The sequence below is a fragment of the Buteo buteo genome, chromosome 3 (genome assembly GCF_964188355.1).
Source record: "Buteo buteo chromosome 3, bButBut1.hap1.1, whole genome shotgun sequence".
In the NCBI taxonomy this organism is placed as follows: domain Eukaryota; kingdom Metazoa; phylum Chordata; class Aves; order Accipitriformes; family Accipitridae; genus Buteo; species Buteo buteo.
In genome coordinates this window covers 23,119,556-23,136,080 of record NC_134173.1, presented here as the reverse complement: position 1 = coordinate 23,136,080, position 16,525 = coordinate 23,119,556, and the positions used below count along the sequence as shown (strand labels likewise).

The window sequence follows — 16,525 nt, the reverse complement described above, 5'->3', positions numbered from 1 at the left end:
ATATTCTTTATTAATTTTTGAAAGGGTTTTTTTTAAGCAAATATTTGTTGTCACCTTATGAGTATTTTTTTGCTGTCCCCTAACAAGTTAATGCATGGCAGTGTGGTTGGATGTGGCTTTATGTACTGATAAATTAACCTTTCCTTCTGAATGTGTGTGTGTGAGTTTAAAAAAAACCAAAAAAACAAACCAAACTTTATAAGAGAAGCTGGAATGTATATAGTCTTCATTCTTATTCCTTGCAGTGATCAATCCTAAAGCAGAAACCTCTTAATTAAAAAAGATCTGTTAGCTTGACTATTCCATTTGAGCGCTGTCGAGCATATGTGGAGCAGTCATGTAATTTCAGTCCCCAGAACCAGGAAGTTTTAAGGTGAATAAGTGAATTAAATATGGAGTTTTACCTCTTCTTGGAAGTACACATTCCTGTTGTCTTTTGTTAGGTATATGTCCCACTGCTTGTCCTGATGTTCAGAGTATAATTGGAAAATATTTACCTGCAATGAGCAGAATGGAGCTAAACTTTGTTGGCAGTTAATCCTAGATCCCTCGCTCATGTGGTCCAGGTATACAGTGAAGCTGGAGCGCTTCACTTTGTTGCTAAGCTGGCAGGAATCCTTCCAGGCACTTAGAGAGGTCACACTCCTTTTAAGGCAGAAAGGTATCTGTGCTGAAAACTGCACCGAAGTTTTGCTATGAGTGAAGGGTTTGTGAGAGGCTTTGAGGTGAAATATCAGTCTGAAGAGAGCTAGTGGTACTAAAATTAGTGTTTCTTCTTAAATAGAAGTTGAACACATTTGTAAGTGCTTCTTTAATTCTTTTGAAACTTTCATCATTGTTGTGACCTTGTTTGAAGAAATATATAGGAAGTATAGATCTGTAATCTGTACAGAAAGTAAATATCTGTAATTTAAGTAAATACTCACAATTCAGACATTGCAATAGAACAAAGTATTTTGCTTTTAATCTTTTGTCACATCCTTTGTTGAGTTTCCCATTGTATTCTAACAATCTACCAACTATTTAACTATTTAAACATACTATTTTGCCAGTCCACCGAGATAAATTCCGGTGTATCAATAAGCTAAGAGGCAAAAAAGGATGTTCTTTAAGAGTGAGTATGGAAGAGAAGCATAGCTGTGGTGGAAACTCAAGAAATTAGTGTAAATTTTTTTTGGTGAATATTTGCTTGCCAATGCCTATTAAATAATTTAATGAAATTATTTATGATTGTCCTGGTTTCAGCTGGGATAGAGTTAACTGTCTTCCTAGTAGCTGGTACGGTGCTATGTTTTGAGTTCAGTATGAGAAGAGTGTTGATAACACACTGATGTTTTCAGTTGTTGCTCAGCAGTGTTTAGACTATAGTCAAGGATTTTTCAGCTTCTCATGCCCAGCCAGGGCACCTGACCCAAACTGGCCAACGGTGTATTCCATAGCATGTGACGTCCCATCTAGTTTAGGAACTGGGAAGTGGGGGCAGAGAGTCGCCGCTTGGGGACTGGCTGGGTGTCGGTTGGCGGGTGGTGAGCAATTGCCCTGCGCATCATTCGTATATTTCAATCCTTTTATTACTACTGTTGTCATTTTATTAGTGTTATCATTATCATTATTAGTTTCTTCTTTTCTGTTCTATTAAACCGTTCTTATCTCAACCCAGGAGTTTTACTTCTTTTCCCAATTTTCTCCCCCATCCCACTGGATGGGGGGGGAGTGAGTGAGCGGCTGCGTGGTGCTTAGTTGCTGGCTGGGGTTAAACCACGACAATGATCAATGAAAAAATATTAGCAACTTCTGCTGTTTGTATCACCAGAGGGTAACTCTTAAATCTATTTAAGAGGTATCTGGATAATTTACTATGATACTGTTCTGATAAATTTGCTCAATAAAAGTACCTCCATTCTCAACGATGGAATCAGTCCATCTTGCCATAATTATATTTTTGTGTTATAAAATCTATATTAATTTACTCACTTTTCAAGATTCTGTATAATCAAAAACTGAAAATAGATGTGTATGCACGGCATGTTTAAAACATAAAACAAGCAAGTTTTTCCTTGCTTTTTAAGGAAACTGTTGGAGGTACTGTAAGGTATGTATAAGATGCAACAGTATTGTGAGTTTTTTCCAAAACTGTCATATTGTATTTCAGGCTTTGCTGAAACGCTTGTGTATAGCGACTTTGTTACTGACATTTCCGTGGGAAGAAGGATGCAGTTTGCATACCTTTGTGCACTTAAGCACTACCTTATTATGTGTTGACTGATTTGGAAAGCTGTGTGGTTTTTAAGTTCCTGCTCAAATTTGAGTGCTGGCAATACAGTCAGATGCAGAGCATATGCATTCCTTTGGCATTAGTTATCCAGGTGCAGCTTCTTAATGTGACCAAGTACTTTTTGCTTTTGAAGACTGGCTCCTGAATTCTTGCTACTTTAACAAGTGATGTCGTACAAAGTATTTTCATGGTGGAAGCTGTATGGAGTTGAAGTTAAAATTTTGGGTGATAGCTGTATTCAATAATATTTGTGATTCTGTTTTTAGACACAATGACTTGTGATAGTTACTGAATTTGTCTAGACTGAATAAGTCTAGTAATGACAGCATGCTCTTTGCATAAATTCTATGGTCCCCAACTTCTTTCTACTTGTTATATCTTGCAAATCTTGAAAAGATGTCTGAGTTAACTCATTGTTCTGGACAAGGTTTCATAGATTTATGTATGTGGCTTCTGTAGACAGCTTCTGTCATGCAATTTCCCTCTCTTGTTTTTCTCTCTGTTTTTCTACCAAAACTAGTGTAAAGCTTTACTTGAAGATACCGCATAAAAACTTCTTCTATTACTGGTTCTTGTGATAGGTAGCAATGTTCTTAGTGTTTCTGTTGATCCATCTGTTCACTTCTTAACGCCTTTCATTGGTACCTTTTTGTAAATATTCAGAACTGTATCAATAGAACTTCTGAAAGTAGTGAAACTTTTAAGTAGGACAGAAGACAAAGCACTTCAAGTTCTGCAAATGTTGTCTTCTGTAATTTGTTCTTTATTGACAGAGTCACCTCCAACTAAAGGATGGTTGGAAAATGTTTCAGAACACTACTGTTCATTTCTGGGTTTTGTCTGTAGGTTGTCTCTAGCAACCATCTGCCCAGGAAATATGGGCTATTGGGTGTTCCTGTATTTCTGTAATATACAACTCTTTGCTTTGAGCTCCAAGAAATGCTTAGAAATAACTTCTATCTTTTTTGAATGCAACTGCTTTTCCAAAGGCTTTTGGATCCCCTTCCTGTTGGTGTCCAAAGACAATACACGTTTGTGTTCTTACATTAGGCAAGCTCATTCAGATTATGATTAAAGATGATTGTTATCATACTTGCTGTCCTACCATGAGCACTCAGTACCAGATCCTCACTACCAGATCCTCAGCAGGTTGTCATTATGTTGAGACTAGCTGACCTAACTGTGGACTGGAATCTCATTAGCACTCTTATGAGTTACATACGGTTATTGTCAATCACTCCAGCAAGATCTTTGTCTCTGCTTAATCTGTTTGTATCTTGGTTTTTGTATTTGCTAATTTGTATGAATGACCTTAATATTACCTAGTTGTATGAATGTATGAATAATTGAGAGATGTGATACAAATATCTCAGTATCCTTAAGCACTACTGAAAGACAGCTCTTGGTTTGAAAATCTGTGATTTGAGAATAAAATCTGTTTCCTCAAATGTGTTTTACAGTTTCATCCACTTGTTGATCTAAGAGATTTCTCTCAATTTGGACTGATAATTTTTTTTAATGTGGCATAAAGCAGCATAGCTAACTAATAAATGTACATCTTTCAGGTGATAAATTGGCAAATAGCATGAGACACTCAGTTAATCGCATGCAAAGTTACAGAAGGCTACAGGCCTCTCAGAGGTTGGATGTGGCATTTAGGTTCTTTTTTTAGATTCCTGAACAAGTTCCTGCAAAGGAGCCGCTGGATCAATGTGAAATACTTGAAGTAAAGCTGTATTGCTTTTTATCACATTAGGTAGCTGAGGTATGTAGATAAGTCTTGTGAAAATGAGTAGCTGTAAAGGACAGCATTGAAAATGCCGTTGCTGGATTTCTTTACATTTAACTGATACAGTTCAGGTCCCCTTTAAGAGGTTCACATTGGCAATGCAATTCCATTAGCCAGAAAATTATTTCTGGGCTAGGTGTCACTTCGTGGAAGGTGGCTGTTATGTCTCTGTTATCCCTTGGCTACATCACCATGTTCTGAGGCCAGTTCTTCACATCATTCTCATGTGTCTGCCTGCTGGAACAGTTACCTTAGGAGGAGACAGAGCATTTTAAAGGTATGGAAGTTGCTTATTGTAGGAAACAACCGTTTGTGTTGAAAAGTTTGGATTGCAAGGGGTTAAATGTCTTCCCTAAAGATATTGTAGTTTCAGTTTCACTGTTTTACCTAAGTCTGTCATGTGTGAGACTGTTATATTCCTTAAGTTTGAAAAGTCAGCACCAGAAATTATTCTTTTATGGTAATAGACTGGAGGCCCACTGGAAGCAGACCAATGATGCTGTGCTTACAGTGTGTTCTCTCTCTTTCACTTACCACTTCAAGCCTATCCATGTTATTGCAAGCTGTGGTGCTATACACACAATGTTGAACATTTGATTGTTGAACACCTTTTCCAAGGCAGATGGTAAATCTAGAGGCAAAATCTATGTTTACTTCGTATTAATTGTTCTAGTTGGCTTAGTAGCCAGGTAAGCCTTGCAGTGTGTGTTCAGATCAAATAGCAGCAAAATTTGCTTTGGTGCTTATGTGCTAATATGTGAAAGAGAAAAGAAACTGAGGCCTGTTTGAAGGAGTCTTAGCTGGTGAGGAGTTGTCTGTGATTTGTGGGCTTGTGTGTTTTTTAGTTTATAAAGAAAACCTGTGACTGAAGCATGTATATAAATTGAACCTTCCTTCTTGATTCAGATGTAAGGGTTAACGAGATCACAGTTCATTCATACTTTCACATATCGCTCCTGTAAATTGGTCTGCTGAAAGCTTCTTGGGCATCTGGCATTCATTTGGCAGTTTCAAACTCTTACCTTTTAGCATTATATTAATCTTGCATCATAAACATCCACCAACAAATTGAGAGTTATTAGCTTCATTTATTTATCATGAAACATAGGCAGTGCTCCAGAGTGAGCCTCGAGTTTATAAAGAATGTATTTCTCTTGTTTGAACAAGACAGCTTTTTGGTTTGTGTATCATCTCATAGGTATAATGACTGACATCCCACTGCAGGCAAACCAGGCTTGACTCAGGGAATTTTTCTTAATTTAACTTACTGCCAATTAACACAACTTTTGATTATTGGGGGGGGGGGGGCAATTAAACAAACACTTAGGGAAATGCCTTTCCTCCTCCTTCTCCAAGTTCATCTTCTGTCATCCACCTCTCTTCTCCCATTCCTAGTCCAAGCTTCTCTTGTTCTCCCCGTGTGCCACGCTCAGTCAATCCCAATTCCTTTGGTAAGGCAACAGGTGGTGTGAGATGTGAGGGCCATGTGCAGGGTTTCCCTCTGCTGCTGCTGCTGCTCCTCCTCCATGCTCTTTACTGGTTTTCTTCTGCTCTGGGGGGGTTGTCTGCAGGCCGCAGCCCCATGGGAGTAGGAGAACAGAGAGGGGAAAATCCCTGCCCTGACATGGATCTGCCACCATGGGCCCCAACACCTTTGGGGCCATCCCTGCTCTGGCATGGTGTACCTCCTTTCAGTGTGTCTCTGGTGTTCCTAGCACTGATGTCTCCTCTGATGCATCTCCTCTGTTGCTTCTCATTTGTCTTCCATCAGTTTGAGCCATCTGGCACTGGCTATGACTGGGTCAGGGCAATTCACCGCCTCCTCCTGCACTGGTCACCCCTACAGCTCTCTGATACCAAAACCTTGCAGTGTACACTCAGTACGCATTCAAGTGTGGCTTAGCAAACAACTTAAATGGCTCTTAGTGAACAGCTATGGTTGTTTTCCTGGAATATTCAAAATTTGGCTTATTGATATAATCTTCTCTACTTTTTAGGTTTTAGGTGGCTTTTTTCTCTTTTGTATGCATATAACTGTTCATCTTTCTAACGTTTTGACTTTTGCGTTTGCATATAGTTATCATATGTAACCAATAGTTTAGGAATCCTTGTCTTTTCACATATCTACCTCTCTTTTTAGAGAACATTAATTTTTTTTTTCTCCTACATTGTGGATTAATTTGTAGCTTGTCTCTGTTTTTTCCCAAAAATCTTTTCTTTTGTCTCCAAAAAAATAAAAGCTTTCTGCTTAGCTGTTTTAATACAATAACCTCCAAACATGCTTTCATTGTGAAGGTGCAGAGGCATTTCTGAGTATATTGATTCTATTGTACTCTTCAAGATTTTAATGACATCAAAAGCTAGATCATGATTGTGTATCTGGACAATTTTCAGAAGAAGCAACAGATTTATAATCTGAAAGTACTGCTAGGTTGTCACGTGAACCTTCTGAAGTCAAGAATTGGGTGCATCTTCAGTGCTTATTTGAAAAAGGGCACAATACTAGGCTGAAAGGGGCTCAGCAGTGAAACCCCAACTTTATATCAAGTCAACAAAAGATACCATGATGTCTCTTACATGTGAGAATTGTAGTGAGAAATGAAATATTTCACCAAACGTTGTTTATCAGAATCAAATGAAACCTCATCAACTGTTCAAGTAAATTACCTAGTAGGTTCACTTTTATTCAGGGATGACCAGCTCATCTTCCTGAAGACCACATCCACATAATGGGACAACTGTACAGCCACCTCACTGCTACCTGGCATAATGGGAAGTGGCAGGGAGTGGGATAACTAAGAGTGTGCAACAGAGGGAAGGAGGAGGTAAAACAAAAAGGTCTTATATACAAGTGAAGCTTTCAAACTGAGATGTTTTCTAAGTTGGCCAAAGTTTATAGAGGATGCAGCCTCTTAAATTCTGGCACAGACAAGAAAAATGGCTTATCTGCAGTTAGGACTGCTAGACTTGGTCCATGAACCTGCCTAGTAGCTTATCTTGAAATGACAGCCATTTGGAGCGAAGTGGAAAGGACCTGCTGCCAATAGATACAGTAATGCTGGGCTCACCCAGGAAACGCAGGTGTAGCTCTGCCTGCGAGGTTGTTGCAGTTGGCTTAGTTGAGGCTCGCCCAGGGAGCAGAGGAGAGGACCAGAAGGAGGAGGCTGCGCCTGCTCAGTTAGCAGGCTGCTGTCTTGTGCATGCACTACCTCATCCTAACTTCTTGTTGCCTTAAAGTAAATGCTGCACTCTTCACAAGGTTTTGAGAGCAGGAGAGCTTGTGGAAGAAAACAGAAAACAGGGAAGCTGTAATTATACCTGGAGGGAAAAGATGCTTATCTGTGCTTTCAAATGTAAAACTCTCCAGTTATTCTATATTAACCATTAACCTCAAATGGCACAATGGTTAGTTATACAGTATCCATGTTTTTTATTGCTTATTTTCCTTGCTCTGAGCAATTTCTTTTTTTTCCTGCACAGGTTTGCCATGTTGAAATTTGTGTGACATGAGAGGTTAAGTTGAAGTGATATGAACATAGAGAGTTAAAAAGTAATAATTACTCCAGACTCTTTAAGTCTGAACATCAGTTTCTTTATGTCATCTCCATTTATTTCGCTTGCACCAAGTGCTATGAAAAATTTGATGATTTTGCTAATTTTGCTGATGGATACTAACTGTATCTTTAACAGAGTCACAACCAGGGAGAAGGTAACTGAAAGATGGAAAGCAGACTTCTAATGAAGCCTTAAGCAGTGTTCTAAAAATATTTTTGTGAGCCTGAGTACCAGGGATGGAAAGAAAGAGATACGGGAAATGATGAGGACAAGCTGCTACAGGGAATGCAAGAGCTTCAGGGAAGAATCTGGCTAAAAGTGTAGAAGACACCTGTCGGAGTCATGACTGCAGGACTGAAAGGGTTGATGGAATTAAGCAAGACCAGAGTTGACATTTACTTGAGTTTCAAAGACCTGGAAAGTCAGGAGAAAATACAGATATTTCGTTTATTATTTTGAGAAAGAGATTAGTGTTGGACGTCAGGGTGCAAAAATTAGGGCAGATATAGAGACATATAAATGTACGTAGAAAGCAGGATAAAAAGTCCAAAGCTACAGAAATGTATTTAAAAGTTGGAGGCAGCAAAGTGGCAAAAATTATTTAGGTTCAGAAGAATATACTTCAGTGTTTTAATGGTAAAGAATTTTCTAAAAGAAATCTTAATTATTTTTTTAAAATGTATGGTATAATTGAAGAACAAAGACTTTAATGTGTATCCGACGTTAAGAAATAGTTGGGTGGTTTAATGTCTCAGAAGAGTGCAATTAAATATGGGACACCCTCTAGATCATGACTATTGCTGTTGTAGTTGCACAGTCTGCAGTAGAGCTGTTCAGTTCCTTAGCCCTCAAGGTGATTACCTGTAAGACAGTTCCTCCTCCTTAAAATTCCTGTTGCTCATTAGAACGTATTTTAAGCAGGTAAAAAACCAAGCTACGCTAGTACAGACAGTTTTGGCGAAGTTGAGAAAGCAAATGAAATTCTGGAATTAAACTGTGTTCTGAGTTAATATGGGAAAAATATTTGGTCACCTCTCAGTAGTTTGTGGCAAAGTGAGTAGAAAGACTGCTTTTTTTTTTTTTTTTTTCCATTTATCTGAATACTTTAGGGTGTACTTAGTTATCATAACTGATTAACCTCCAATTTTTGTAGGCATTTGACATAGCTACTGATGAAAACTTTGTTATCACCACAACAAACAGGAAAGAAATTACAGAAGACAACTTCAGTAAGTATCTTAGATGGCAAAATAAATACAGCTATTTTTTATATTGATTGTAAAGACCACATGATGATTGTTTATACTCTGACATGCAATAATTAACTGGAAATAAAAATCCTGTAATAGTTTGCCAAGAATTGTTACAAAATTGACTTTCACAAACAAGTTTTTAACAACTACTTGTTAGTATGATGGACAGTTTTACAATGTAATTTTTTACCTTCCATCACAAATTCTGTTAATGATAAGAAAAAATGGCATGTAAATAGCTATCACCTGAGAAAACTTGCATTATTAAGCTTGGAAGTGTGAAAAGATTTTAAATTAAGTGTTGTTCCTAGGATGCAGAGCAGTCAATGCCTAAGAAAATATAGGTGTTACCTGAGGCTAAACCTGTACTGGTTTTGAGAGCAGAAGTTGCCTGGTGCAGTGCTCTTCAATATACTTTATATTTCATCTTCACTGCAGGCGAACTTGTTCAAGATGGAGTGACTTTGTATCTGCTACAGTCAGTTGATCAAATGCTGCTTTCGGCAACAAAGGAGCGAATTGACTTCCTGCCCCACTACGATACGCTTGTCAAAAGTGGCATGTACGAGTACTATGCCAGCGAAGGGCAAAATCCTTTGCGTAAGTACTTGCCAAAATAATCTTGTGTAAATGATGTTTATATGAATATAATGTGGTTATGAGAAGTTTAACTTTTAGTTACAGTTGGTGAAAAAATACAGTCTTAACTGTGAAAGAAGAATTAACGATGTTCTTCATACAAATTTTTCTTTTAAAAGTGACTCAAAATGGCCGTGTAAGAATCCAGATTTACAGAGTTACCTCCTCAAATGCTTCTTTAAGAAGTTTGAATATTTTAGAAGTAAAATGAATTTAGTCTTGATAATAAACTTGCGGATGTCATTCAGACAGGTCAGCATTTCTGTTATCAGGTTTTTGTCTCCTGTACTCACAATAGACTTTGTGTTTGAAACTGGTGAACAGTTTTTGTATGAGCTACTGTCTGCTCTCCCATCTGTGCTTCTACAGGGCTTAACTTACCAACAGGAGCAAGTATTTCTTTAAAAAGGTGCTGCTTTAGTTTTTATCTAACCAGTATATTAAATATGTAACTAGTATGTCCTATTGTTTTATTGAAAAAAAAAAAAAATTTCTGCTTACAGCTTCTCTGAAAATTGTCTGTGGCTATAATTACTTTATATGTACATTGTAGGTACAGCAGGCTCACAATTGTACAGAAAAAAAATGCAAACATTAAGACTCAAGCATTATACCATTCCCCCAGTGATTTCTGTTTCATAACAATCTCAACAATGTCTATAAATAGCAACTGTATTTTTAAGTACCAGTCTCCTTTTGCCCCCTCCCTCTTTCTGCACTTAGTTTTTTCCCTGCCCTGCCAAAGACACTGTCTTGGTTCAGGTTTGGAGAAACTGTGCTCAAAGTGCACTAAGAGTGTGGTCAGCTATATGTGTATCTCTGTGCACAGGAATTGCTGTATTAGACCACACAAAGCATTCTGTCTAGGTCTATGCTTTGTTCCCACCAGCAGCGAGTGTTAGATACCTGAGAAATACTAGGAAAACAGAAAGGCCATGCAAAGATGCAACAAAAGTGATTTGCGGACTTTTGAGTTCATGTCTGTGGACTGCTCTTTTCCATGAACTTGTCCAGTTACTTTATGAACCATCATAACATCTTTAGTATTCACAATGTTTTGTGGTATTGAGTCACCAGCTTAATTGCATGTGATGTGAAGTGTCCTGCCTTTTTGTACATGTTGAGCTAGTTACCATTTTTTTCACCTGTTGACCATACTTTGAATGCTGGGAGATATCATAAAGCATTGCCGGCAGATTGGCTGACCTAGTGAATCATGCTTTAAACTAACAAACTTGGGGGCTGGGGTGCAAAGCCATGACAACAGCGTACTCACAAGGACTGGGGTGGATTAGCACACCTACTGGAGTAGTAAGGAATGACACTAACCCTCCAAAAAGGTTCCACCAAAAAGGTGAGACAGTTAGCAGTCCAGCTAAAGTGTCTCTATACCAATGCATGCAGCATGGATAACAAACAGGAGGAGCTGGAAGCCACTGTACAGCTGGAAAGCTATGATCTGATTGCTGTCACTGAAACTTGATGGGATGACTCACATGATTGGAGTGCTGCAGTTGATGGCTATAAACTGTTCGGGAGGGACAGGCAAGAAAGGAAAGGTGGAGGGGTTGCCCTCGCTATAAAAAACCAAAATGGATTGACTGCACAGAGCTGTTTTTTTTTAAAAACAGCAGTGTACAAGTCGAGAGCTTATCCCTGAAAATTAGAGACCAAGCCAACAAAGGAAACATTGTGGTTTGTGTTTACTACAGGCCACCTGTTCAAGGGGAGGATGTCGATAAAGCATTCTTACTTCAACTACAGGAAGCATCATGCTTGCAGGCCCTGATTGCGTTAGGGGACTTCAATCACCCTGACATCCCCTGGAAAAGCAGCACAGCAAGCTACAAGCAGTCAAGGAGACTCTTCAGGATAACTTCCTAATCTAGGTGATAGAAAGCCTAACCAGAGGAGATACATTAGTGGACCTGTTGCTCACTAATGCAGAGGAACTTATTGGAAAGGTCAAGACTGGTAGTTGCCTGGGCTGTAGTGATCATGCCCTGGTGGAATTCATGGTCTTGAGGGATATAGGCTAGGTGAAAAGCATAGTCGGGACTCTAAACCTTAGGAAACCGAACATTCAGTTGTTTAAGGGAGTGGTGGATGGGACACCCTGGGAAACAGCCCTCAGGGATAAAGGAGTAGAAGACAGCTGGCAGCTATTTAAAGACTTTTTTGCTTAAGAGCACAAGAACTATTGATTCCCATATGCAAGATGTCAGGCAAGGAAGGCAGGAGACTAGCATGACTGAGTCAGGATCTTCTGGTCAAAGTAAAACACAAGAGGGAAATGTATAAGCAGTGGAAGCAGGGGCATGCATCCTGGGAATAATATAGGGATGTTGCCTGGGAATGTAGGGGTGGGATCAGCAAAGCTAAGGCACAGCTGGAGCTGAATTTGGTAAAGGATGTGAAGAATAATAATCAGGGTTTCTACGGGTACGTTAGGAAAGGAAGAGAAAAGAAATTGTTCCCCCTCCCAATAAATAAAAGGAGGGGATCTAGTGACAACTGACATGGAGAAGACTGAAGTACTAAACAATTTTTTTGCCTGTTTTCACTGGCAATTGTTCTTCCCACATCTCTTACGTCTGAATCTAAAGGCAGGGACTGGGAGAATGAAGTCCCACTCATTGTAGGAGAAGATCGGGTTCAAGACCATCTGAGGAACCTGAATGTACAAGTCCATGGGACCCAATGAGGTGCATCCCAGGGTCTGGAGGGAACTGGCAGATGTAGTCACTAAGTCTCCAGTGGCTGGAAAAAGGCAAACATCACACTCACTTTTAAAAAGGAGAACTCTGGGAACTGTGGACCACTCGGCCTCACCACAGTGCTCAGTAATGTCATGCAACATCTTCCTGGAAGCTATATCAAAGCATATGGATGACAGGGAGGTGATTAGAGACAGCCAACATGGCTTCACCAAGGGCAGATCGTGCCTGACTAATCCATTGACTTTCTACAATGGAGTGACTGTGTTGATGGATAAGGGAAGAGCAACTGATGTCATCTACCTTCTTTCTGTAAGGCCTTTGATAAGGTCCCACACAACATCCTTGTAGCTAAACTGGAGAGATACGGGTTTGATGGATGAACTGTTTGATGGGTAAGAAATTGGCTGGATGGCCACATCCAAAGACTTGCAGTCAAAGGCTCAATGTCCAAATGGAGATCAGTAACAAGTGGTGTCCCTTAGGGGTCTGTATTGGAACCAGTACTTTTCAGTATTTTTATTAATGACATAGTGGGATTGAGAGCACCCTCAGCAAGTTTGCAGATGACACCAAGCTGAGTGGTGTGGTTGATACTCACTTGAAGGAAGGGATGCCATCCAGAGGGACCTTCACAGGCTTGAGAAGCGGGCCAGTGTGAACCTCATAAGACTCAACAAGGCCAAGTGCAAGGTCATGCACCTGGGTCAGAGCAATCCCCAATATCAATACAGACTGGGGGCTGAATGGGTTGAGAGTAGTCCTGCAGAGAAGGACGTGGCGGTACTGGTCAGTCAAAAATTAGACGTGAGCTGACAACGTGCGCTTGCAGCCCAGAAACCCAATTGTATCCTGGGCTGTGTAAGAAGTAATGTGGCCAGCAAGTTGAGGGAGGTGATTCTCCCACTCTACTCTGCTCTTGTGAGACCCCAGCTGGAGTACTGCCTCCAGCTCTGGGGCCCCAGCACAAGACAGATACGGACCTGTTAGAGTAAGTCCAGAAGAGGGCCATGAAAATGATCAGAGGGTTGGAACACCTGTCATATGAAGAAAGGCTGAGAGAGTTGGGGTTTTTCAGCCTGGAGAAGGCAAGGCTCCGGGGAAGCTGCAGCCTTTCAGTATCTAAAGGGGCTTATAAGAAAGATGGAGAGAGACATTTTACCAGGGCCTGTAGTAACAGGACATGGGGTAGCAGTTTTAAACTGAAAGAGGGTAGATTTAGGTTGGACATAAGGAAGAAATTCTTTACTATAAGGGTGGTGAGAACTGGAACAGGTTGCCCAGAGAAGTTGTGGATGCCCCATCATTGGAAGTGTTCAAGGTCAGGTTGGATGGGGCTTTGAGCAATCTGATCTGGTTGAAGACATCCCTGCCCATGGCAGGGGGCTTGGAACTACATGATCTTTGAACGTGCCTTCTGACCTAAACCATTCTAGGATTCTGTCATCTCTTGTTCACATTTTCTATACCAGTCATGAATCTCAGGAGTCCATTTTTCCAGGCATGTACATTCTGTTCTACTTAATTAAAGCTTTTGTGTTTACTTTTTGAACAAAGTGAATAAAACTGAGGTACAGCAGTGCAAACTAGCCAAAGCATTCCGTATCTATGCATAGTTTCTTAAATTGAGCTTGATGCTTCTGCTTCTGTAGTTCAGCTCAAGACTTTTGTAAAGGAAGGCTAATTACTATTTTACTTCCTTGTGACACTGAATTGATGGGTGAACCTGACACTGTTGAAAATGAATGACATTGTATGGTAATCGTTACCTGCAGTAACAATCCAGGGACTTTTCAGGGAAATGTTGGGTGATCTTGGGCATGTGGAAATATTACATGGCATCCTAGAATAATTTAGGTCAGAAGGAATCTCTGGAGGTCATGTCATCTAACCCCTGCTCAAAGCAAAGTCAATTAGATTAGGTGACTGGGCAAGACCAGTTGACTTTTGAGTATCTTCAAAGAGTAGAAATTCCCCAACCTGTGGTGGCAGCCTGTTCCAGTATTTGATTATAAAATAAATACATCTTTGTCTAATTAATTTTCCATGTTCCAACTTTCATCCATTGCTTCCTGTTCTACCAGTGTACACCTGAGAAGAGTCTGGCTTCATCTTTGCACCCTCCTAGCAATAAGACAGCAGTAAGGTTTCCCATAGCCTTCTCTTAAGTCTGAACAATCCCAGTCCTCTCAGCAGCCTCTCCTTGCATGTCTGGTGCTCAAGCCCTCTGATTATCTGGAGGAGTCCTCTAGACTCACTTGAGTATTTCAGTGTCTTTTTCAGAGAAGCCTCAAGCTAGACACAGTACTCAGAATGCAGTCTCACAAGGACTGGATAGAGAGGGAGAATCACTTCCCTTGACTGTCTGTTTGACACTTTGTCAGTGTCTCTGTATTCCTGCTTGGTTCCCCATCCCCTCTTTAACCTTATGCATACTTCCCATCAGCATTTGAACTTGGTCAGTAGTCTTATCAGTTCTGGCCTTCTGCCACACTTACTTTAGTTTCTGTACAGTGGATTGAACTACTCTTATTCTTTGAGGAGGTAGTCCTTGGAGATCAACCAGCTGTTGTGAACCATCCAGGGCAACTATTAAGAATGCCCACCAAGGGCAAAAACTTAGTAACACAGGAACAAAGTACCAAAAGGGTTTAAAGTAAAAGAGGGAAAGCCACGAAGGTATAGATCAATAAGGATTGGTGGATGGATCAGGGTGGGTTGTGTGTGTCAAACCTACATTTTCCTTTTCTTTATATGTCAAGGTTTTTTTGTTCCCTCTACTCTTCATGACAGTAAAATTGTTGATTGCATAGCAAAGAGTTGTCAGCAGTGGGGCAGTTCATTTGGAGAATATAACTGTATGAAGCTGGCAGATATCATACCTCATCATTGTATTTGTGCTGCAGTGATAGATCTTCAAGCTGAACAGTGGTAGTTCTTTCTGCTGAAAATGAAACACTGTAAAATCGTACCCTTAGCTCCTGTGTCGTGTTTCAGTGAAATGCACTGTGGCTTACTGGGAGGTACGTTAGGGATGCTGAAGCCATGCTGGGGTAGTTGGTTAGCATCTTATCTTAGGCTACTCTGATCTCTAGCTGCTTGACTTTTCTGCTAATTTTATCTGTCAGATTTTTGTTTTTTTAATTGGCAAATGGTTTGTACTGTTTCTTCTTCCATTCTTATCTTGGGCTCAAGGGACTCTGAAGTTATTTGTTAAAAGCTGTGTTTTTCCATATATGGTGGAGGCTGCAAGAGAAAAAAAGAACAAAAGCAGTAGGATGAGATACTTCTTTGTTGTGATTTTATCAGTGTCGCTGATGATGCTAAACTGAATAGCGACGCGAACGCATCAGAAGGGAGAGCCGTCTTACAAAAAGACCTGAACAGGCAGGAAGAGTGGGCAAGCAAGAACTGTATGAAGTTTAACAAAGACAAGTACAAAGTCTTGCACCTGGGATGACATAACCAAAGAGCCCAGTACAGGCTTGGGTCTTGCTGAAAGGGACCTGGGGGTCCTGGTGGACACCCAGCTGAACGTGAGTCAGGAGAGTACCACTGCAGCAACAAAGGCAAATCAGATCCTGGGCTGCTTCTGCAGGGGTGTTACTATCAGAGATAGAGATGTGATCATCCCACTTAGCACTGGTCAAGCCATGCCTGGAGTGCTGTGTCCAGTCCTGGTCCCCAGGTCAAAAAAGTTGTGGACAGACTGGAGAGGGTCTAAAGGAGGACCATAAAATGATCAAAGGGCTGAAGAACCTGCCTTGTGAGGAAAGACTGAAGGAGTTAGGTCTTTTTTCCTGGAGAAGGCTCAGGGGACACCTCATCACAGTATTCCAGTACTTACAGGGCAGCTACCAAGAGAATGGAGGCCCTCTTTTCACGTGCAGAAGACAAGGGGCAATGGGTACAGGTTGCATCTGGGAGAGGTTTCATCTTGATGTAAGACAGACATTTTTTTACAGTGAGAACAATCATTCATTGGAACAACATCAGGGATGTGGTAGAGTCCCCATCACTGAAGGTTTTCAAGATGCAATTGGACAGGGTGCTTAGATAATCTCATCTAGGCTCCCTTTCCCATAAAAGGTTGGACGAGACGATCTTTCGACCTGGATTGTTCTACGATTCTATGAATTATTTAGTTTACAGACATTAATGCTGACTCATAGGAAAAAAAGTGTGACAATAGCTTTTTTTAGGTAAATGCATAGTATTTCAAAAGTTGCAGGTAGAAATATTGTTCTCATTGCTAGATTAATGTTAACTGGAAGCATTTCCATTCTTTCAGTCACAG

The 16,525-nt window shown here is 40.3% G+C and overlaps 1 protein-coding gene across 2 annotated transcripts in view; it reads left to right on the top strand.

Moving 5' to 3' along the window:
* The window catches only part of SMCHD1 (structural maintenance of chromosomes flexible hinge domain containing 1), a 92,269-nt gene that overhangs the window by 4,317 nt on the left and 71,427 nt on the right, over nt 1–16,525 (top strand). For both annotated transcript variants that reach the window (XR_012649758.1, XM_075023082.1), the window contains exons 2-3: nt 8,773–8,848; nt 9,311–9,472. Coding sequence is in view for 1 of the 2 variants with exons in the window: in XM_075023082.1 (XP_074879183.1) it covers nt 8,773–8,848; nt 9,311–9,472 (238 nt within the window). In the remaining variant the exon portion in view is untranslated. The remainder of the gene's footprint in view (nt 1–8,772; nt 8,849–9,310; nt 9,473–16,525) is intronic.